A 24,928-nucleotide genomic window follows, 5' to 3' on the forward strand; every position below is an offset into this window, starting at 1 on the left:
AGGATAAGAAAATTAAATCTGGATATTCAGTGTCTCAAAGACTGCTTTAGTCATGAAGCTGCTGTAGAACAAATGGCACTACTTAGTGCTAGAGTTCTAAGAAAGTGGTGGCTTCTTTTTGTGGACTTGATCTGTAGGTGAAGGCTGCTTCCAGAGATACTGCTTCAAAGATGAATGCTAATACCTATTTCTGGATTGTGATCAGGCATACAAATAATGAACTGTTAAAGCTCTGTCAAGACCGAGGCATTTCTGTGTAGGTACAGCAGTAGAATTCTACATACCTGAAGTCTTAAGACCAAGCGTGCTGCTGACACTCAGGTGGTCCCAAAGTTAGCACAGCAGAGGGGAGTTGCAACTTTGAATTTTGATGCCTAGATTGTATTAAAACCTCGATTGTGATACTCAGATCCTCATTTAGATCTAGCTCAAAGCCGTATTTCCAAAGTCACTGGGCCAGACTTCATGTATCTTGCACCTGATGCAGTGAACTGTGCTTTCGAACAAGATGACACCTTCTAGGAGAGGGAAGCTAGATTAATCCACATTCTTTCTGAGGAGGTTTAAAGCTCTTGTTGGCCCAAAGGGGAGCTTAAGAGGTGCTCAGGAGTTGTCTTGTTTCCCCACTGCTAAACATTGCTTGATGTATGTGCTAAACAGCTCTGATACAGGTGCTTGGAAGCACAGCCTGATTTTGTAACGGTGCATTCCTTAAGGAGTAAACCTAATAAACCACGATTGAGTAAAACAAACAAGATACCACTGACAAAAAAAATTAAGACAGATTTTTCCATTAGAAGCTGAAGTTTTATTACAGGATAACAGTACATAAAGCACATCTAAAATCGATGTGTTCAATGCACTTAATAAAGGTAATGTAATATTAAAGGTACAGTTTCTAAGTACAATATAACAACATTCATATTAGAATGAAAATTGGAGTATTTAAAAGACAACATTAAATCTCTTATTTTTACAGTCATATTTACAAAATGAATCAAAATACTTTTTTCGGGACTGAGTAAAATAACAAACTTGAATATAAGCAGGCTATCGTCAGAGTGAGTTGGAAAGGTCCATGAAAGTGAAAAGTTAAGTGATTGGGTAAAGATCATTAGCAAAGGTTTAGTACAATACCACTTTAGTATTCCTCTTGATGGCTTACCATTTTATTGTGGCTAGAAAAGGAATTCATACATACTGTACACATAACGGAGAGCATGTATTTACATGTACAGTATAATTGCATTTAAACTTGTGTGTATTTACAGAAGTTTGAGCATATCACTCAACGAGGTTTTTGAAGTCTGTGTGCTTAATCTTCAAACTGATGTATATTTGTAATCAGCATTTATTCTGGTCTTGTTACATTGAACATTTAGTAAACAGGGAGAATATATGTTAACCAAATGGTTTTGCATAAATATATCAACCTATTAAAATTAAAACAACAGGGTGAACGTGTTCCTAGCATTATGTATAGGTTAGTACATACAAATTTAAGGGCGACTCCTTTTCTCTTTGACAATATCAAAAGGTGACTTAAATCAATAAGGGAAAATAAAATTGTCATGGCTTGTATTTAAATAAGATTGTAGCTTCAAGAGGTTTTTACAATTGTCCTGATAGTGTTTGCAATTAAACATTCCACTTATGAAAATATACCCACGGTGCAGTAAAGTTTGTATTTATTTTTAGGACAACAGTATGTTTGCTGTTTAAAAAAAATTATTTATATATATATATTCCTTGGATTGAGGGTATAAAAGCAGTGCATGGAAGCCAAGAATCATGGCTTTAAAATTCACTACCTTCTATTATCAAAAAGTGCAGTAAACAGAAACATTGTATTTAATAAATTGCTCAAAAATCTTTGCTAAAGATCTTATAAATTCAGTAATATTACAGAAAAAATCTAATAAATATTTAAAAGGTTAATTACCTCCTTAGTTAGATATTTGATATCCATCAGTTTTTAAGAATTAACATGAAAACAATACCTAGAATGAAAGGAACAGGGGACAGGAATACTTTTAAGGGTACATGGCTATGTAAATTAAGGTATACATGAAAAATAAAAACAAAACCCCCAGACCTGACAAAACATTGCAAATTCCACTTTTTATTAACTTGAGTTGCTAGTCGCTGTCCTTGGATACATATGCATGATTTATAAAGCGTATCCAAGGACTTAATTTAGCCATCCATCTATCATGGAAGATTTACAGAAAATTCCTATTTACAGTAACCGGAGTTAAGTGTGTAGGCATGGCCTAGTAACATCCGCAGTTTGAGTGTGTACAGATCCTATTTAAGTGAAGAGGGAGGAAGGCACCCAGCAGAATAACATCTATAAATATCAGATGCAGCAACAGGATAGAACTCTCCCAACAAGCCAAATAACTACCTCCCTTTCAGACAGACAGCATGTTCTAATTACTTTATACTGGCAGATTAGATGTTTTTCTTTTTACTGATACAATACAGGCAGACTGTTTTAGTAACCAAAAGGATAACAAGCTGGACAGGACATTTTTAATAACGTTAATAATGTTAATAATGTAGAAAAAAATTCTACATTTGATATCAAGTATCTGTACCGGTGAAGTAATTTTCTCCTTATTAAATATACTATAGAATAATTTATATAATGACACTATGCATTTAAAGAGAAAACCATGTCCCAAATCTTGTACTCTGATACAGGTACTTGTTGGGCATATGTTGGTGTGTATATATATATACACAAATATATATATATTTATATATAGTTATACTCAGTGAAATTAACAAGACCCAAAGGTGGTATTGTCTAGGAATAAAAGGGGTTTGTTTGCTTTTGTTCACAAAAGTAACTTATCTAGCACCACACATCAGAAAAACACAAAAATAGCACACTCTAGTTCTAAACAGCTATGTCTAAAATAGATTATATAGTAAAACAGATATTATACAGCATAATGTGGTATTTGATAAACAGATAAATATTTGCACTGTGTAGGCTGTTTATAGTATAACTTTATCTATACAGAATGAAAGCAAAAAGTTAACTGTATAGAGGTGAGCAGAACAACATTAAATATTATGACTCCAAAGCAGAGACAAAGTTAGAGTTGAAAGAATAGAGCAAGATAAAATGTTTACAGGCCATTACAAGTCCTTAAATTAGTAGTAAAATAAGGAATCAGTTGCTCAAGTTTAAGAAAGCAGTAAACAAGAGATTGCATTTACATGCAGATGTCTAAAACTTGTATTTTTTTAAATCTATGCACAAAAAGTCATTTGTTTTTATTGCTTGACATTCAGTTATGGCTAGAGTATTTTTAACCTTTTTTTTGTACTTTGGAAACAAGATTATTGTTAAAGGTGCCATAAAAATGGACAACATTGAAAACAGTTTGCAAATAAACCACCTAACACTGCAGTTCTTTATACATTTTAAAAAGCCTTGTCTGGGGTTTGTCATATGTTAAATATATTTAATCTGGGAAAATACATTGTAGCTTGAAGCCTCCCATTGGCCCAAACATCCAATACAAAAACACATCTCCAGAAAAGGAGCAGGCAGACAATACAGTTACATATAAAGAAGCAGCCAGCTAATGTCCTAATAGTTCAAATATTCACCACTGTTCTGTAACTTGTTTCTAAATCAATGTAGAAATGAGGAACATTTTGGATTTAGAAAGGTGTACAGTACGTATGCCTTTTTGTGAAATAAAATTCACTGTATTGCTTATGAATTCTCTGCATTAGATATAGATAGAATTACAGATTGCAAGTTCCTGTAAAGTTTGTGCATCTACATTAAGACTTTGTGGGGTAATTTAGGGTAGTGTTTCTCAAACCGAAAGTCACAACCATTTGAAAGTTGCCAACGTGTTTAGATTATCATCAAAACACTAAGTCAGGCAAGCATAGCTCGGTTCTGCAGCACAGAGCGTGTGGTTGTGCCGGCTGCAGGCCGACACGCCGGGCAGGGAGCTCGTCCTGCTCACTGGATGCAGCTCACCGCCCTCAGCGTGGAGGAGCTGGCTGCTGGCTGCAAGCTTCTGCAGTAGCCATAGAGTTACTAAGCACGAGCAGCAGCTCAGTTCCTTCAGTTGGGAAGTGCCACCAGTAATTACAGCTGCTTCGCACTCTGTGCCCATAAAAAGTAAGTTAATTCCAATGCAGAGAGCCCTATGAAGAAATATAGCCCAGAGGGATTGTGCTTTCAGAAAGCTTGAGAAACACTGACTTACAGGAAAACAAGTATACAAAGGACACATCAACACCAAAACATGCAGATGTTAACAAAAAGGTGGGATGTCACACATCAAGTTCAACAACTTGATGGTGAAGTTCAGCTTGAAGAAGTAATGAGATTATGAGGGAAGACATACAAGTGAATATTATGGCAGAAGAAACGAACCTATGAGTATTGATCTGAAGCCTTTATCATGTTTTGTTTCTTATTTGGATAGCCTACTTATTGCTATAAAGTTATTGCTATATTCTACCAATGATAAAGGCAAAAAAAAAAAAAAAGATAAATGGCAACATTACGTATGGAAAAGGTAGAATACAGCTTTTAGTTTGATGTTAAAATTCTATTTAGTACCTGAATAAAGTTCCAAAGATAGACTGTATATTATCCTAAATGTTACGTATTTTTCCCCTCAAGTCCAGTGACTTAGCGTTATTTAGTGAGCTATTATCACAGTACTAGAATTAAAGCACATACTGCAATGATTTTTTAAATAAATACTCATTTAAATTTTAAAACTTCTCTTTTTGTTGTTGTATTTGGTATCTGTATGCATTTGCCCTCATTTCCACCAAATGATTTACTGACAGGAATATTTAAGCATAAAGAAAATAGGAGGCTAATATTCAAATATATTCATTGATGACATTTTTAAAGTAATAAATATTAGTATTAATAATGAAAAAATAATTCTAATAGTTATATTTCTCCAGCTAAGGTAAACAAAGATGTTTCCTCTGTGCAATCTGAATCAGCTAGCACAGGTAGAATTTCATATACTCAATACTCAAGAGAAAATTGCTTATTATTTTTGGATATTGGATAGTAAATGGTGTTTCTGACATTTAAATTAATAAGTTTATCTACATTGGGGAGTTTAGGAATGCGTAGAGAAAAAAAATGCACATTGTTTGTACAGATTATACTGTGCAGCCTGTTTTGTTCGTCAGGTACAGACTGGGGAATGTCTATGCCAGTCCAAAAAAAGATACTGTAATGTTTAGATCACCCCAATACCTAGTTAAAACATCTTATAGATTGTACTTATTAACAATATATTTAATTGATCTGCAAGTATGGAATGCATAGGTTCTGTTGTGAATCAGCAATAGGAATTTTCCTCTGCTGACGATGCCAGAACACAAACCAATCAGAGGTCATACTTGCTACGCAGTTGTCTGCCTTGGAAGGCCATTCCAAGCTAAACTCGGCCGAACGCTTGTAACACCATAGGAAAGGTCTCCCTATTTATTAAGCAACCTAGAGTAAACAACTGGAAGCCATATACCCAGTGAAAAAACCCTCAACAACCTGCGATACTGGAGAACTGATGCTTTTTGCAAGAAGACAAGACATGTTTGATGGAGAAATTCAGTCTCTTTCCAGTCTCTTCAAGACTTCCCAAAGTCTTGAAGTCGTGCTCATTTTGGTTGTAGTTGCTTATTTACTTTTCTACTTGCATTTGCAAAAGAATGTGAAGCCATAAAACAAGGCTAATTGGGACAGGCTTCCAGAATCCTACAGTTTGGCACTTGGAGACTTCCTAGACATTGCTGGGTTCAGGTGCCATTGTAATCACTTGGAGTGGCTGTATTTGATGTACTAGATCTGAAAATGTCTTCAGCCTCAGCATTTCTTTTCAGTCAGGTTTTTTGCTTTACCATGAAGCACATGCAACAATGACAGACGACTTCTGAACTGTTGTTCTTGTATTCCTGCCAATCTGTGTTCCTTTCTATGTGACTTCATTGCCGAAACCTAATCATTACCTTTTCATTCTTGCTGTGCTATCATAAACTGATTTGTTTTCTTTGACAATAATTTAATTACAGAAAACCCATGGTCTATTGCAAAACACTGAAATTCAGCTGGAAAAATAGTCCTATAAAAATGTCCAGAGGGTATTGAAATTAATTTCAATCATTTGTTTAATGGGTCATCATTAATTTATTTTCTAAAATATAACTGCAAAACCTTTGCGCTGTTTGGAGTATTTTAGTTTTTAACAAAATAAAGACCAAAGAGCAGCTGCACCGCAAAACTGAGTAAGAGAATGAGGCACGCATAGAGCATTTAGTTAAAAAAAATATCCAGTTCTCTTGTGCCTGTGGGGCAGGGGGAAGGGAAGAAATACTAGCATTTTTTTTTTAAAGTAATTTGTTCCACCAGTAGTACTGGCCACCCTGTTGAAGAGTTTTAGAAGATCCCTGAGCACATTAGTTTCTGACTGTTAACCCCAGCTCCAAAATGATAGGGCTTCTGTTGTTGGTAACGAGATGGATTGTCATTCACAGTTAAGTCAATCATAAGGTGCTTATCTATTTACCCTTTTTTTCACCAATCAGCACAAAGAACTGTCAGAAAATAACTTTTATTTTTCTTTTTTAAATTATAAAAGGGCACAAAATTTAAACAATCAATGTTTTGTGACAGTGGTATAGGATTATTATCTGGCTGCCCCTCAACGACAGACAAGTGATTCAATCGACATTCCTTAGCAAAAAAAAAAAAAAAAAAAAGAAAAAAAAAGGCAAAAAAAAAAGTCCTGTACAAATATGTATTTTTCCCTGAGGGATCAAGGTTACACCCGCAAGTGCTCTATGTACATATTGCACTGTAGAGGAATGAAGAACATGTGCAAAAAAAGCAACAATGATTGAAGCTTACTAATCAAACCTTTTAATCATGACTGCTATGTCATCTTGCATTTTGGAATGTCGGAACACAGCTATTCCTTTAATCTAAAATGTAAAAAACAAAAAAAAAAGAAAGAAAAAGAAAGACACACCTCTACTATGGCACATTCAATGAAATAAAAAGTTTTCCAAAGACAAATAGACAAATTCCATCAAGAAAATAATACAAAGTTCGTTCGTTTGTTTTTTTTTGTTTTTTAGAAAAATTACATTACTTTCTTTCATTGTTTCACATTACAAAATCTTTTTTTTTTTAATGTTTACACAAATCACATTTTATTGCAGGAATATTTCAAGTGCCATCAAACATTTATAGAAGGGTTAAAAAAATAGAAGTCTCTCTAAAGTGGTCCAGACAAGGCTTTGTATAGAATAAATCTTTTTTCCACCTTCTATTTTTGACTTAAGTATTTTGAATACATTTTCTTTATTCCATTGACACTTAACAGCCTAGAAGCAGCCACTCACACATACCCACGCATATATTCATGTGTGCACACAAATGTACTCTCTCTCACACACACAGGTGCACATACACACACAGATATCTTGGTATCCATACTAAGATAGACAAGCTTTAATAAAGAACAACCAAACTTAAAAACAGCCTCCCTTTTCACCTAATCCCGTAGTTTTTAAAACATCAAACAATGTTGGAGATGTTGAAGTATATTAGGGTGGTTCAAATGGCAATATAGTGTAGTATCTCTTTCCTAGAAAGCCAGAAAACATCTGGTTCTTACATGGCCGGCGCTCTGACCAGCCACTCTGACGTGATTCTACGTCCCCTTTCATAAAAGCCTCCTTGGCAGCAGAAGTCTTATCAGTACATCTGCCATGCTATATCCCCTTTTTTCCAGTCTATTAAGAGCAAAACAAAAATAATATTCTGTTTCCAAGTGGCTGGTTATTGTGATCAGGAAAGCAGAGTTACTTGGGGTACGTACGCAGAGCCTGATTTAACAAGGTGCCAGTACACAGGAGCTCCCACGGACAAAAATGTCAGCGCTTTCTGGCCTGGAAGATCATGTCACAAGCTGTTTTCAGATGCAAAGGGCTTTCACCTAAGGCCCCGTCTGGATCCTTTTTATGGTTATGTATTTTATTAGTAAATGCTCCAGAAATCTATGTTGTCGGTGACTTATGGGTGTAAATCTGCTGAACTAGATACCAAACAAAACCATTTGCACCTAGAGGCCTGGTAAAGTACTAATATTCATCAGGAAAAGGTAAGAAAAGGACGTGACTGAAAACTAATCCCAAAATATTTTGCTTGGTAGTCTACTTACTGTCAGAAGTAGGCGTTGTATCTCGTTCTCTAAAAAAGTACAGGTCTTACTTCATTAATCGTTAGTTGACACTGAAATTAAGTTTAGTTGATCTTTACAGGACTAGCACCTAAGGCTGGTCACATTCAGAAAACTTGTGTTAGTTAAAAGGATTGCTTTAAAAATAGGAACACACATTAGAGTGAAAGTACCATATCATGCCAGTTACTCCAATAAAGTAAACAATGACTCTAGGAATAAAGTGTTTCAGTGAGACTGGAGAGCGCATGTGCTGGGCTGTGAGCCGCCTCTTTGGGAGCAAGCAGGACGGAGCAGTAAAAGGATGGCTCTGTGGACTTTCTCCAAAAGCCCTCTCCGGCCTCCATCCCAGTGCTCACAGAGGTGCAGGCATTCCCCTCCCATGCTGCGGGGGCATACTGCTCGTAGGGGAAACATCTGACACTCATCTGCCCCTCCTTTCAAACCACAGAGGGGAGTGATAGCTGAAAGCTTCCCTGATGTGGCAGACTATAAAACCGCTTATATACGTCACAGCTAAGTGGCTCAATTTGACCCCAAAGGAAACATGTTCAAATCATAGAATAAACCTCAATTTTGCTTATAATAACCCACTGACCTAATTCTCCTTTTAAAAATCGTTAGGCTTCAGTGTGCTTCTATTCACTTCTGTTACTTCTCAACAACTATAATATATGTAAGAGATTGTTTAGCCTTGGCAGTTAAAGCAGCGGGGCACATCCTGTCTCATTCCTTTTTCTTTTTTAAAGTTCCTGGCTTTTTCTTATGTACTTCATCAGAAACTTCATTTGTGTAGACCTACAAGGCATCCAGTTATACATCCTCATCCAAACCAGTTATGCACCTCTGGCTCCAACAGCCACAGTTTATTTTGTGATGTCATTTATTGTGAATCTGCTTCCTTCAGAACGAGGTTTACTTGCCAAATTTGCTCAGAGATGGCATTCTCCCTTTGGAATGATAATTAATAATAAAGACAGCAAGATTCAGCTCACTCGTTGGTTATGCAATATGGGAATCCCAATTTCAGACTGCAGATTTATGATATTAATGATTTCCAGGCATTATACAGAGTACAAACCAATGCTTTCTAGCAACAGCATGCCTTTACGTTGTTAAGTCTGTCCTCATCTGATAAAGTTTAAAGTGCATCTTTTTAAATAAGGAGAGCAATGGACTTTTCTGTTCAGCTACCTGAAATTGAACCGCTGGATGCTGGAAGAACATGGGTCAGTGTCTCATCTCACTGAAGTCAAAGACGAACCTCCTATGGATTTTGTTAGGCTGGAGTTTGAAGGCATTGTTTACGATATGGAGTACAAAAGTATGTAATATTATGTATGAAAATTACTTTTCCACATACATGTCATATGCACATACTTTTACTGTAGATACAGACTTGAGTAAATACCTTCAAACCTGGATTTAGGGTGAGCAGAAATACGCTTTATTAGCCTGATTTTCAAGGACACTGTGCTACTCATTTGTAAGTGATCTGTAATTGCTTAGTTTAACTTTGACCACGGAAACTCAGCACCTTTGAAAATAAGGCTTTTGACTGAACTTAGGCATGTAATGTTAAACATCCAGGTTTGAAAGATTTGAAAATAAAAGTACCTTTGAACTTAACAGCTGAAAAGCTGATCTTAATTTAGAAAACTGTCATTATTTTTCAACTCTTTAAAAAAATCTGTGTAACCATTTCAGGATATGACCAGCCTCTCTTTAAAAGTAACATGGAAAACAGCAGCATAAATACCTCCCAATGTACCAGTACCTGCCAAACCTTTTTCAGTTAAACTTGAATTTCTGGTGCACATGCAACACAACAATGAACACGCTAGCATTTAATTTAAAGAAAAAGGTGCAAAATGAAAGTGCCTTATCAATTCAACAAGAAAAGCTATACCAGTAACTACATTTTATATTAATTAAAACAATATATAAACAATATCTCTTTTGCTATATATAGTCTTCATGCCCATTTACCCTGTAATATATTATAATGCTATTGTTGCTATTGCTATGGACCCTTTTCATGCCGTTCTGTCTACTGGCAAACTGGTAGGTGAAAAAAATCGTCCTTCATGAAACAATGAGCAAGTTGTGCAAACTGATGCTGAAATCTCTGCAATGCACACCAGTCGCTGATTACTAGGTGGACTCTCTGTTCTGATCAACAAATTGATTGTTCTGTCAAAAGTCTGGGCAGTGAACTACAAGAGAAAACAACCTTCTGACATTAGTACCCTCAGTCTGTGTAAACAGAGGTCAAGGATTGAGAAGTTGAGACAGAAAAAGGGTCCATATTTGTAGGCATAATGGAAATCATATGCATGAGAAAAACAAGTTCAACTTTGTTTCATTGTTTCCCATCCTTCGCCTGACCCCGACCGCCAAGAGATGTGCAGTGTGTTGGCTCCCTAGGTCTGTGCAGGGCCATATAAAGTGTCTTGGTTTTCTTTCTTTTTTTTTCTTTTTTTTTCTTTTCCTTTCTTTTGTTTTAATGTTTGTACTTCAGACATTCTAGAAGTGCTTAGGTGATACGTTTACCCATCAATTTGCATCGCTGGCTCAAATTCTGAAGTGAACAACTCCTTGTAAAGCGGAGGAAAATGAAGTCGTACAATGTCTGGGTATATTGCTTTAAATGCCATAAGCTTTTCTGTATGTCGTCCACACAGTGCTCTCAAAGTAGACACTTTGCATATTAACTGTAAGAAAATGAACAGAAGTCATACGGTCATATATGGAACCAGGCCTCCCAGTCTTGCTCTTAGGATTAATGCACTCTCAAACAGTTTGAGTTCACTTCAGTTGTTTACCTTAACAATGACATTTCAGATGTTCAGCTGTGTACGTTAGATACAAAAAAATAAAAAGAGGAAGCCAGTAAAAGGCTATTTAAGTAATGGATTAACATTATTTGTGAAATAATCTTAAAGTGTATCATTAGGTTTCCTCACTACCTCACTACTCACTACCAAACACTGGATTGATATAGAAGTATTTCATGGCTGGATCTTAATTTGTGGAACTTAGTCATTCTCTTGGAAGAAGGCAGTCCTGACTACCTTTAAACCCCCTGTGAATATTATGGGGAGACCTGGCAATGCAATAGATTAGGCTCTTCTAATTTATGCCAAATAACGTGAAAAGGAACAGACCAGAAAAATCTGTACTTCAAAACCATTATTATGGTATTCCCTGAGTAAAATATTTTTATCAAAGCACATGGAGGAAACTTTCTTCTAGCAAAGGTATCCAAAGTATATGCTGGGAAAAGAATTATATGAGTTGGGATTTGAAATGAGGCCAGTCTGCAAAGCCTGGGGTGGACCATCCTGCTTCTGTTGCAATTAGTTCTGTGGTGTGAAACTAACCCTAAGCTTTCCGGCTGTGTAGAGTTCTAAAAGGAACTAGCTCTGTAAGGAAGTACCTATCCTTCCCCAGTTCTTCAGATTTACTTTTTTAACATCACACCACTTTTTAAAGTGAAAATACTTTAGAGTAGCATAATAGTATGTAGTATCTCTTTTCTCTTCCCTAGGCATCGATATTTGAAAGAACTGCTGAGAAAACGGCTCTGTGGGAACTTCTCATGGAAGACTGAAAAACAAGGTTCGTTTGGGTATTGCATGTTAAAACAACTTAATTGTCATGCAGGCAAAGATTTCACGAGGATTAAGGCGTGCATGTTGTAGAACTGAAATAGGATTCTGTGGCAGAAACGTGTAGGAGAAATATGATAAAAACCTTTGTCACTTTTCATGAAGTTCAACATTAAAATAATTCTTTTCAGACCACTATCAGCCTTGCTCCCTCGTACATCATTATTTCACCTCTTCTGGTTTTTAGTAAATAGTTTCAGCTAAGCACCTTGATTTTGAACAAAACATTCTGTGTTTAAAAATAACAAATGAACTGCTTAAAAGCTTTTACACCATCATTAAGATACTGTTCGTAAGAAAGCATACTTTCACAGCTATGCGACATGGCATAGTACAAGTCTTACCTTTGTTAGAATCCCATCTTCTCGGTGGTTCTTCTGTAGGACATGCTGAAGTGCTAGCTGGATCTTCTGTTGGAGTTTTTCAATTTTTACTTTCTCCTGAAGCCATGAGCGATCTAAATATAAATGGAGTTAACACCTCTAGTACTGCACACATCAATCACAGCACACGAGGAAGTACTAAGTCTGTTACAGAGTCATCTTTCTTGTTTGCAACCTTCCTTCCACTTCTTATATACTCTTATAAAGAAAGTGAGTTTCAAAATGAATAGGTTTTGGAGTATATTTATTACGGGCATGTAAAATTACTTTTACAAAGCCCTTAATTAGAAGAATGCAGCATATCTGAGTAAGATTTATTAATTATTTGCTAACAAGGTCTGTAAAATGCAAGGTATTTACAAAATGAAGCTAGCAACTTGTAAGTGGGAAATACATCACATAGTGAACAAGTAGTTGGGAGTGAATGTTCTTGCTAAGATCTACAGTGACAGACAGAAAAATTAGAAGTAGATATCAGCTATTAGGAAAAAAAAGCTCCTAAACTTCCTAGCAGAAAAGTAGTATTAGCTGCCACATCCTCTGCGTGGCAGAACTGTGGGATTCTATGGCTTACATACTACGGCACAGGGCTAACATACTTCTGATCCAGCAAACAGCACGAGAATGTATTTATGATAGTCTCAATAAACCTACTGTTGCTAGCAGACTCTGCCGCAGCCGCTCCTGAGTCCACTATGCTGCAGTCTAAAAACAGAGCATTTATTTCCTTGGGTGTTACGCCAGATGTGAACTGACTTTCTGCACCGGTATCTTGCTTCACCCGACCTAATAAGCCTCCCCAGAACTTGGAGTACTGTGCATATCTACTTGAGATTATTAAGTTATTTCAGTCACGGGTATGGTAGACCCAGGCTGACTCTCAGGGTGACTTGTATGTCTGGCACCATCATTCTCGGCATACCCGGTTTCCCAATGGGGACAGATACCTAAGCTACCTCGGTACCTTTGTACCACGCTAAAATGGCAACCCCACTTAACAGTCCTGAGGTGATACTGAAAACATTCTGTCTTATGCTTGAGATAATTCTACTACAGCTGCAAGTTCACATACTGGAATTTATATAGTCAGCTTTCAATGTGGCTACCTTCTGCCTGTCTCACCTAGATTGACCAAATGGTCTCACTCGCATGCATTTGAGCTTTTGCAAAGCAGCCGAGTACTCAATGAGGTGAAAATTTGGAAAACAAGGGCTTAGAGTAGGATTTCCAACTTAACAAATTATTCCTAAATTCATAGTTTTAATGTGTTTATGAAAATAAAAATTTTGGTCAAGAAGGAGACACTGAAAAAAGTGATGACATTTCACACTGTCCAATAGTCTTAACATTATCATTAAAGAGACTTCAAAATAAAAACGATCTCTACCAAATAAACCTAGAGCAAACCTTTAACTCTTACCTGCCGACATTAACACAAACGCAGAAAACAAAGCTATCTCATCTTCTGACAGGTGCATAGAACATAAACTTTTTCCAAATTCAAACACAAAACTAATGAAGTCTTCACAACCTGCCAAAAAGAAGGTACAGCTCATGCCACGTTGTTTAAAACTGTTTCACAGCTACAGAGTTGTTCTTTTAGTCTGATGGAGGTAAAAAATGGATGTAAAATACTTCATAGGTGAGTGGTCGTCTCTTTAAGGACTGTGGAGTGATGGTAGTGAGATCTCACTCACGCTTGAGCATATTTTCCCATTCCCACGAGTCCCCAGCTCCCACACCCTGGCAGCCAGGATTCAGCACGCTGTATCTTTTCCACATTTGGTTCTTTTGGGGTGAATATGGATAAAACCCAAGTCCATTTTCAAGCTTAAAATTGGTTTAGCTTTGTTTCTATTCTAAATGGAACTTTCTCATGTCACTGTGGACTGGAGGTTTGAAACGCGTACTTGGAAAGCGCTGATTTTAAGACTACTGAGCACACAGAAGAGGGAGGGGAGAGAGGCATACAAGGTACATGCAGGAGCAGAGGGAGAAGCCGAGGTCTGAAAGCTTTTCATGCAGAAAAGGAACTCTATCTCCTTTCATCCATTCTCTTGCTCACACAGGTGTAAGTCAGGTTACTGCTGCTGTTACACATGCTGTTACACAGTTCGCAAAAGTGGAGCCCTGCTTTGAAGGGGATCGCAACCTGATGGAAGACAGCTCTCCTCTGCAGATCTCAGCCCCAACCCAGCCTAAATTTCTGGATGTAGTTGGTAACTGATGGAAGTTATGTTTCACTGGAACGCGCATCTGATACTGCATTCTCCGAATTGTTTGCACTCAAACCTTGTACCTTGCGGTGTTTTAGAAAGGCAGAGAATACTTCAGTAATTGTACAGCATTCTCCACTGCCGTATTTTCACTGCCCTCCAAAATGGCTTACATCCCAAATCTATACCCAGTGAAGTGCATCCTTTTAAAATCAGCAAAAATATACAGAAAAAATTTCAAAATTATAAACTGTGGTTTATTAAAAAAATTGATTTACAGTATTTTACCTGCAAATAACTGGACTTTGTATATTACAAAACACTACTAACATCTTCAAAGCATAATGACAGTATATCCAAAATTAGCTTAAAATCTGCTGCCTTTTCCAACAGGATATAGAAAATGTTACACTAGATATGAAATCTGGGCTTCTCTTCTTAACAAGTGTGTCCAGACTGCTCGAGTCTGATCTAAGTGTTGAATTTCAACACCAACAGTCCTTTACTGCAGGGAGTTAAGCTGTTTTAACTCCTGAAATAAGTTTGGCCTCAAACAGAGCCAGCACGACTGCTTTCAAAATAAGCAGTTTGAGCTTTGGAACTCTTTTATTTGAATACTATCGCCTGAATTTCTCAAAGCAGCTGTCCCTTTGCTTTTCCACCTTGTTCTTTTTATTCTGTGGTGGGCTTTTTTTGGTGTGTTTTTTTTGTTTTGTTTGTTTTTTAAGATACAACACTTGACATTTCCTTACCTAAGGACTTGAAAACCTCTGGGCTAGCGTACTTGCCATCAAAGTAGACTGTGTTGTTCTGGGAGTCAAAGGCACGGCACATTCTGATGAACACAACCTCTAAAGACCCTAAAACAGAAACAATGTATGTTTGACTGTTTAAGTAGAGACTTCTGTTGCAAAGAGCAAATGAGGATTAAAAAAATGCCTGTGCTCTGCATTCAGTATCAATCGAGTAGGGTAGTAGGTTTCTGTGGTATAACAGAGCGTAGCTTGATTTGCTAGTAGAATTAATAGAGTTCCCATAAACCCCTTTAGAAGTGTTTGCTAAAGCAACTTAGCTAATACTAATAAACTCTAATAATTTTTTATTAGAGTAATGAAGTCTTTGAAGTCAAAGCAGCTCATTTAGATTTATGTTTTACGAAGCTTTGACAAATTTGTCCAGTATTTGTAAACTGCATTACTTCTACAATATCTTGCATAGAACAATCTGGATTTTTACCTTGAAATATGTCATTCACTATTAGTAAGCCATAATAAAAAAATCTGGATCCCACTTTTCCATCTTTACACACTCATTGCTCCCTTTGTTCTTAATGAAAATTTCATATGTAGACTTGAACTCAAGTCTATCCAGAGTAACATAGAAGGTATAATACTTTAAACAAAGGCACAGACAACTCGTAAGGTTTTCCCCCTGTATTATTTTAAATTATAATTGTACAACATATGTATATATGTGTATATAATCATTGTATACAGGTAAGACCTTCCTCAGTCAAAACCAATAGATGCAGACCTTGAAACTGACCCACATACCTGCTTTTAAAAGCACAATTTGATCGTTTTGACACAGTTCCATAAAGCCATCAATGCGTTTGGCAAATTCCACTACATACTGTATAGCTTCTGTTATTTTGACTGCGCATAACTGCCACATTACCTCCCTTTGCTGTTTGAGAGAGAAGAAAAATCAAAAAATTACTAATCAAGGTTTGGAAAGCTCATTTTCATAAAGCAAAACTGAGCTGACAAACGAAGCGGAGTCAATTCTCTCGAGCGCTCCTGGCTACAGTCTGCTTGTACAACAAGGGGGATGAACCTCAAAGCCAAAGCCTCACGTGGATGAGTGACAATGCAAACACGTATGACTTCTTCAGTGATGTCAGAAGAGATCCAGATGGCAGCGTTTTTACTTCATAAGCCAAAAATGTCAAAGTATAACAACTCTGGTGATTTCAGTGGGAATTTTATTCACTGCATCAAAAGAAAACGCCAATTTACACTAGTAGTGCACATCAAATTTTTCCTATCAAGCTTCTGTATTTTGTACTGACTGTAAATTAACTACTTTGTCTTCATAAAGATATACACATATGAAGATCATCTTATTAACAACATAAAGAAGACATGCAAATAGTGATTTTTTCATATGTTGCTAATAATTCAGAATGAAATTACCTAATCAGTGGGAAAAATTATATTCTTAAAGGTTAAAATATTTTTTGTGGAAATTAAAAAAATATGTTCCCAGAACAGTATACTTTAATAGTGCTTCCCAAGACACTTTTCCAAAAGTAGCGATTTGGTAGTCGTTTGTGGATGGCAGGCGTATTGGAAATACAAACATGGACTAAATCTCCCAAAACCCTCTGGTGGTACGGCAGCAGTGCTACTGATCTGTAGGTACAACTGAAACACTGGGTGCCTACTGTGGGATGAATCAGGGTTACCACCAGGCACCGAAGGCTGGAAATCTGACAGACTCCTGTGTTTATAAACTCAAAACAAAACACAACACCTAAAATTACAAAACTTGGTGGCTTCAGCATTTTTTTTGGTGGTGGTGTTGATCTGGGAGATTACAAATTAAGTAATGAAAATAATATGCCACATAGGATTGACATTTTTTTTCTGGTTTCTTGTCCTTGTTTATCAATCACAGACAGATTTAAGGAGTATGGCTTCGGCTTTTCCTGTACCTGTAAAAATCACAAACGCAAAGGATATCCAAACCATCTTGCTGCTTTTGATTGTAGTGTATTATTTTTTTGAAAACACACAAAAATACACATTCCTGACAGTAAACAGAAAGCGGTGAAAAAGTGAATTTTGCAGTGTGTTAGCGAAATACCATGCTTAAAAAAAACCCATGCCATAGTTTGGCATGCTTTTATACCTTGTTCTGATAGTTCTCAATCTCCTCCTGCAGAAAAGTCTGCCATGTTATCTGCTGTAGCTCCTCTCTCAAGTACTGGCAAGTTTCCATGTGTGACTTGGAAATATTCTGTGCAAGATGTTCTAAAAGAAAGACCAGAAAGCGACACACGTTAAAAACGCAAAGCTCCACACATGAGAAAGCGAACAGATTCCAGTGGCAACGCGGGAGGGGGAGAGGAGGGCGGGGAGAGGGTTACCTGTTAGAAAAAAGAGCTTTAATTCCCGACCTCCTGAGATTGCGCTTCCCCAGACCAAAGGCCGGGAGGGCGGACGCGCAGAGCCTGCAGGCAGCACGGCCCGCGAGGGGGCGCTCTGCGCGCAGCCGGGCGCGCGCCCGGCGGGAGGTACAGCGCCCCCTGGCGGGGCCGGGCTTCCCCCGCGCCCCGCGGCCGCGCCCGACCGGGCGGGGGTCGGCGGACGGCACACGCTGCGACCCGGCCGCGCCGCCTTCGGCAAGATAAGGCAGCCCGCAAACCGGGGCTGAGAAGGGCACTATTAAGCAGAGCCGCAGAAAAGAGTGCGACTGAGTACGGTGACGGACCCGTCACCTTAGGGCACGAGACCCTCCGCGGCACTGCCTTGCTGAGTGCAGGACCCTGCCTGTCGCACAGGGCACGTAACCGCGCTGCCAGCCAGGCGGTACACCTTCAAAAGCTAAATTCCGTTGCGTTTTATACAACAGCATCTTTCTAATCAAGAAGTACAGACAGCTACCAGCTGTCCGGTGTTCTGTCCAGCAGGACACTATCGCATGAGGCTGCCCGGGAGGGAAAAGTTTCTTTTCTCTCTCATATCATTACAAAAATATTAGGAAAATACACTTATTAAAGAACCCAGATAATTAATACAACACAGTAAAGGCTCAAGGTTTTTTTTTCCCTCAGCGTCAGAGTAGTCGCTAAGTTAACTGCACATGATTTCAAATTTCCAACCAACATTTTAATTCAAAGTAAACTATCTTCTGCTGCTACACTTGGTTTAAAGATCCATATAAGGCAGATTTATATTTATTAGTAAAACTTGATTCCATAAACCTTTAGGAACACCTTCAAAAGCATGAATAGCATTTAGACATCTGAATTCCACTTCCATTCTTTCTCTTTTTCTAGCCTGATCCTTCACGCGTGCCTGTTCTCCTGTTTTAGCACGTGACAAGCAGGGGCCTGGCAACCTGTCTCACACAGTTCTGCGGTTGGTGCTTTCGCTTAAATGAGTAAGGCTTAAAATGAATAGGAACGGTGGTCATTAACAACGTGGGGGTATTCTGAGGGACTCCAGCGTGAGGTCTTCTGTGAAACTCGCTTGGTTTAATAACAACCAAACCCAACTCTTTACAAGTTAAACTGCTGGACCCATCAGTCTGATTAGTATCATACTGCATTAATAGTCTGATGTAAGACACTACCTGAAAAGTCTCTAGCACCCAGCTGGGGTAAAATCAGACTAGATGTGCTACCTGAGCAATCAATGAGGTAGAATGTAAGGTAGTTTACACTTGGTTGTCATCATAGCTTGCATGTATTTCAGAGCAACGTTTGTTTATTTTTTTACAAGCCTATGCTTAAAACATTCGCTGTCACTAGCAGCAACTGACAGCCTTATACCCGTGCCCTTGCAGGACACAGAAGGTGAAACATTACTGTGTTATTCCCAAGCCTCGGCCTCAGTTCTGGACTGTGTTTCAGCACACACCTAAATACTTTCATTGAACAGCCACACCTTTCTAAATTGAAACCTTAGTCTGGAAGACAAACATTCTTCAAACGTTGTTTGGCAATGCCAGTGCTGGGCACCCAGATCGTGCTCTGTAGGGTTTAAATGCAAGCACTATGGAAATACAGGTAAGTAACATGACAAGCTTATTTGAGGCCAGCGTTCCAAACTCAACACCTCGCCTAGGAAGGAAAAGCCCTTTCTTTTTTCTGCGGGTTTAATGTAGATCTTTTAGTAACTCCCACAAGAATACCAACAACCATTTGATAGAGACAAAGCTGGTAGCATAGCTTTTATCCTAATTTTTTCTTCTCATTTTTACTTATCTGTAACTGAAGTTATTTGAACTCAAGCCAGACACAGTATTTTGGCTGTCACAACAAATTACATTGCAGAGAACTGCATTCTGCAACATAAGGACATTAAAAAGTAAGCCTTCTTGTCCCTTCCTCTCTGCAAAATTTCTCAAAAGAACATAAACTAAAATAAAACAAGCAACATTTCATATCATGTACTTGGCTTTAATTTAAAAAGTTAGCAAAAAGAGAAAAATTTAACTTCTAATACCCGCTTTTTCAAACTAGTTTTAGGTTTTCATAATGGAATAATTAGCAAAAGTGTTGCTTATGCAAGCAAAATCACTGTTTTAAACACCTGACTGCTTATATAAGTAATAGAATCTTAAAGCCGCTTTTCCAATGTCTTGTTTCAGTCTGCTTATAACCAGTTCACACAGCATGCTCTAACTCGAGTCTCAGGTGTTGACAAGTCATAGTTGTGGAACTCAGCCCTACCGTAATCATTCAAGGAAGAGTTTAAACTAAAACGTGCTCATTAACGTGGTCACTATAAGGCTCTTAAAGAAATTATCAAAACTTGCTACATTCAAAAATTTCCTGAAGTATCTGGAGCCAGATTCTCTTTAACCAGTGGCAAGGAGAACTGCCCTCAGATTAGACTGGTGCTTTGGTTTCCTATTTCCCAGGTACAGGTAAAGAGTAGAAGAAAATCAGCCTCATCACTTTTTGTTAGAAAATAAGAGTATTGAGGTAATGAAAAAGAAGGTAAAATGTTCAAAAATAATCTGTACATAAAGAAATATTCTGTCTCTTTGCTCAGCACTAAAAATGAGTTTGTTAATCAAAGGGTTCTATTACAAGGACTGAAACAAAAGCAACACTACTAGAGCTGATAAACCACAAGCTCCTGGGATTTTTAGTCCCATTCCGTAAGGTGTTCACCACGTACCCCCACGAGGGTGTTGTGCACTTCGCAGAAGAATGCCCATACATGCTCACACCTGTACTGAAGCAGCATTCTCACCATCACCTGGCTAAACGTGTCACTTTAGTCCAAAGGGTACTACATTAAGACAATTACAATGGAAGCTTTTCTCTCTCATTACCTAATTCTGCCATGGACACAGTTGGAGAGGTCTCCCCATTTGTAAAAGAACAATAAGGGAAGAAGCCCGATGCTGGTGTGTAGTCACATATTGGTTCTGGTTTGATTCCATTAATATCAAGACCCGACTGATCTGGAGAAGGCTGTATGTCTAAGTAGAAGCTGCTAACTGCAGAGTCTGCTTTGCTACCTTCAGGGGTATGCCCATCAATGTAATTACTGAGGTCATCATGTAGCTCTGTTAACCCATTGGTGGTGATATTGTATGTTGGTGTTAGTGGTTCTGCCTCTCCTGGTTGCTGCTGATGATCTCGCTGCTGCTGCTGCATTCGATGTTTCTGCACCTCCGCATACAGGCTGTCCCTCTGCTTTTTTGACATTCGACCAAACTTTACAGCTGAAATACAGACACACACAACATATTACATTTCTACAAATCCACTACTGCATTTTAATTGTCTTGGGTCTTTAAATGCTACATGTGAGGACACAGTATAAAAGGCAAATCCGCAGGATGGGCAGACCTAAGAATCACTTCTGTCAGTTACAGGTAACATAGCTGCTAAAAAGACCGTTTTAACATGCTACTTAAATGGACCATGAGAAGTTACTGTTTTAGCTTAATTCATTAACTTTCCACTTCTATACTGAAAAGATCTTCTCATATATCCACCAAAGTTGACAGATGCATCTCTTCAGCATTCAAATTCTACCTGGAAAAGTAGAAGCTAAACCAGAATAAGCTGGCCTGAGATGAACCGTCCGATTCCTACTAGCTGTACAGTCATACTGCAGAGTGAACCCAGAGTTAGGTATGAACCCGTGGGGTACTCAAAGAGCGTGAAAAGCAAGCTTGGTTGATAGTAGGACCGAAGGACATGGGAAGAACCACAGAACCTGTTTTCAGTGCAGCTTACTCTGACAGGCAAAAATGTTTACCCAGTGAATTATCATTAAAACTGTACGCGTGCGTGTGTGCGCACATGCGTGTGTAGAACTCACCACAAAATTATTACTACTTTGAGAAGTATTAACTATTAAGCGTAAGCCAGAAGAAACTGGTTTGGCACATCCAGGGAATTCCCAAGAACATGGTATGTGATTTCTGGGACCTGTATCAGGAGTAAAAGCTCATCACTGAGGAAGGTGACTACCACCTTGTACTTTTCTACAGGAGAGCAAGGATGTCGGAGGGACTAGTCATTACATGATCAACTGTTTCAGGTTTTTACTTTCATGCCCAACAAAAAAAATTAAGAAGTAAATGTAATCTGAAAACAACCTCCTTGGGCCTCATGTACATAGAGTAATGCATATGTATTTGTAGAACGTGTAGCGTTGCTGTCACTATTACAGGGGAAAAGACTGAGTCAGATCTTCAAATTGGGTAAGCGATGGCAGCTTCGCTACGTCTACGGGGGAGGTGTGCAAATATCAGCTGCAAATCCAGTTCTTGTTGAGTTACATAAGCTTCCATTTCACAGAGGTGGGTTTTTGTCATTATACCGGGTGTAATTTTGAGCTTAATATTAACAGCACTGGAACACATTTTCTTCAGAATTCTGTCTTCGACAAAACACTGCTATTCTCTCTTTGCATTTTTTCCATTATTCATTATACACACGTTTAAACTTCTCTATGTATTGTGAAACAGTTCTGCTCTGTACCAATATGGCAATCGGAGTGATACTTGCAACTACACTATGTCACTTTAATTGGAATGAACACAGAGAAAGTATTAACATTAGACTAAATACTGCATCTTCAAGAAGTGACCAGAGGCAAAGCTCTTACCTGGGAACTATAATAGATGAGAAAGGAAAAAAAAATAAATCCAAGAACTTCATACATGCCCTGATTTATATATATTTATGTGAACATATAGCAACATATAAAAACCACTCGACGATCTCAACTAGCAGTCCAACGCACAATTAACTTTTAAATCCTGTGTTGTTTTAGTTGGACACAGTACACTAAACATTATTTTACTTTTTTCCATTAAGCCACGCGTTAGCACAGCTTACCATCTCGAGACATCCCCACAGCAAGGCATTTCTGTAATCGACAGTGTTGGCAGCGGTTTCTGCTAGTTCGGTCAATCAAACAGTTCTTCTGACGAGGACAGGAGTAGGTAGCATTGCTTTGCTGACTCCTCCTGAAAAAGCCCTGGAATAGAATTACAAAGTACAAGTCAAGAAGCTGTGAACTGATGGAGCAAACGAAGGCTCTGAAAGGTAGCGTACCTAACAGAAAACGAAGTTCAAGTACACTACAGTCAACTAAAGGAAATTAACAGGGTTTTTCTTCCTCTCTCCTAGAAACAAACAAAGAACAGTAAGTAGTGGGAAACAGATCATAAAAAAGTGTTACGAGACATAAAGGAATTACACATTTTTCACTGATTTTGCAGATCACATTATTCCGTAGGGTACACCAATTCCTTCCAAATGAGATAAAACTAATTACAGATGTCGATTTCCTATCGTTCCTGGGTCACCGCATATCTCCAAAATAGGGAGGATTCAACAGCTGCTATCCTGTTCAGCTCTTCAGAGATGACAACAGCAGGCTCTGATGTTCAGCCTCACCAATGTATTTATGTGTTTAAAAATACCGAGCAGGACACTGAGCAGTTCCTTCTGCAAAGAACAATGTTTTAAAATGTTTTTTTCTTAATTTGTTTGATGCTGACAATCAAGGTTTTGTTCAACTTGGCGCAGGATTTAGATTTTTAAGAAGGGAGGAAGCTGAAACAGATTTTATCTATTATCTCTCTTCTGAGTCAACTGCAATGGGTAGACCCATCTCCAACAGAAAGTCAGCGCTGGAAGGTTCCGCAGCAGTTACAACGTAGTTCTCTCCATAAGACTGGTGCATGTTATTAACCACTACACCAGCCATTTGGCTTTGAAGTTCATTTCATCTTTTTGCCACAGACTGTCCAAACATAAGCTTATGTGTGTGTGTAATACCTACTGCACAAGGATTCTGCGAAGATGCAGTCATTCTAAAGAGGCACTTGAGATCAGTGAGCACAGTATTTTAGTTTTATGTTGCCACATAATGGATTAATTAACAGCGCTGCAAAGAAAATACTTGTCAGAACGGCTGGGCACCTTTTAATTAAAGTTGGACTTTTACCAATTTTTTATTTATTTGAAGGACACATTTTGGAGTCCCTCGGCACATGCACACTCCGTCCAGACCCTCAGTGAAAGAAACAACAAGAGGGACTTCTGCATGACAAGTGAGAGACTTCCTGCACACTGAAACATGACAAAACACTGAGATAAAGCCCCCCCTGCTCCATCTTAGGAGGAGGGCACCAGTCTTCGTCAATTGTGCCCCGTTTATTAAAGCTATAATGGGGAAATACAGAGTATAAAAAAAAATGAGGAAACTGAAGATGTCTGGCTTTAATCCCGTTTTCCTGTACACTATTTCTCACCCATTTATTCTGGTCTCTGTTTCTACGTGATTGAACTTTCAACTGTTTTTTAATGTTTGTCAATAGTGAGATGATCGTCACTGACACTAAAAGCGTTGCACATATTGAGCTCTGATTGAGTGCATTTCACCCTAAAGAAAACCTGAAATACTAGGGAAATTTCTACTGTCATGACTGCTCCCTCTGGAAGCGCTGACTCTTAGGTAAGTAGCTGGCTTAATTTCCAGTTCTGTCAGCACCCTTAGTGGAGCCTGTCACTCCAGTACAGGTACACGTGCAAGTGCAGTGCGATTCACTAGAAAACCAGGATTAGGTATTGACCTGACCCGTGACTTACTGATCAAGGGTCTGCATCTCTGCATTATCAGTCCTTTAAAATTTCAATTCTGCAAACACTTCTAACAGTTGTGCTGAACGACGTGTTCACATGTGAACTGTATGAAATCTTCTGCATCCACTGAGATCCTGAGAGTCAGCTTAATCAGTATGTAAAATGAACCTGGCCCGATAACCTCAGAGATCTACACATTTTCCTTAAGCTGGGATGTATACCAAGTCTGTTTTGCCAGTTTGGCATACTTCTCTTCATTAAGAATATTCTTGTCAAGCTGAGGATTTATTTTTAGTATTATAATGGAGAAAATACTGGGCTGTTTGCTTTTCCAGATTTTCCCTAGAGACACAGCTGCTCAATACATTTTAGTGTATAGTACATCAGCTAAGTTACAGCTTGAAGCTAAATTTTCAATAGAGCAGAACTGCCTGAACCCAGGGCCTTGAAAAGCACTTGCACTTTACAAACCAGAGATGTAGTAGAGTGCTTTTAAAAACAAACCCTACAACGTTATGTGGGCATGTTGAAAACATCAGCAGTAGCAAAAGAA

The 24,928-nt window shown here is 38.2% G+C and overlaps 1 protein-coding gene across 1 annotated transcript in view; it reads right to left on the reverse strand.

Moving 5' to 3' along the window:
- Window positions 1–9,370: 9,370 nt before the first annotated feature.
- Window positions 9,371–24,928, reverse strand: part of RORA (RAR-related orphan receptor A) — a gene marked incomplete at its 5' end in the record, with an annotated part of 262,212 nt that continues 246,654 nt past the window's right edge. Inside the window, 8 exons of the mRNA XM_009885794.1 lie at window positions 9,371–10,966; window positions 12,268–12,380; window positions 13,727–13,837; window positions 15,275–15,382; window positions 16,076–16,208; window positions 17,436–17,557; window positions 20,595–20,990; window positions 22,621–22,762. Coding sequence (XP_009884096.1) covers window positions 10,802–10,966; window positions 12,268–12,380; window positions 13,727–13,837; window positions 15,275–15,382; window positions 16,076–16,208; window positions 17,436–17,557; window positions 20,595–20,990; window positions 22,621–22,762 — 1,290 coding nt within the window. The remainder of the gene's footprint in view (window positions 10,967–12,267; window positions 12,381–13,726; window positions 13,838–15,274; window positions 15,383–16,075; window positions 16,209–17,435; window positions 17,558–20,594; window positions 20,991–22,620; window positions 22,763–24,928) is intronic.

The sequence above is a fragment of the Charadrius vociferus genome, unplaced genomic scaffold (genome assembly GCF_000708025.1).
Source record: "Charadrius vociferus isolate BGI_N301 unplaced genomic scaffold, ASM70802v2 scaffold325, whole genome shotgun sequence".
Lineage (NCBI taxonomy): Eukaryota > Metazoa > Chordata > Aves > Charadriiformes > Charadriidae > Charadrius > Charadrius vociferus.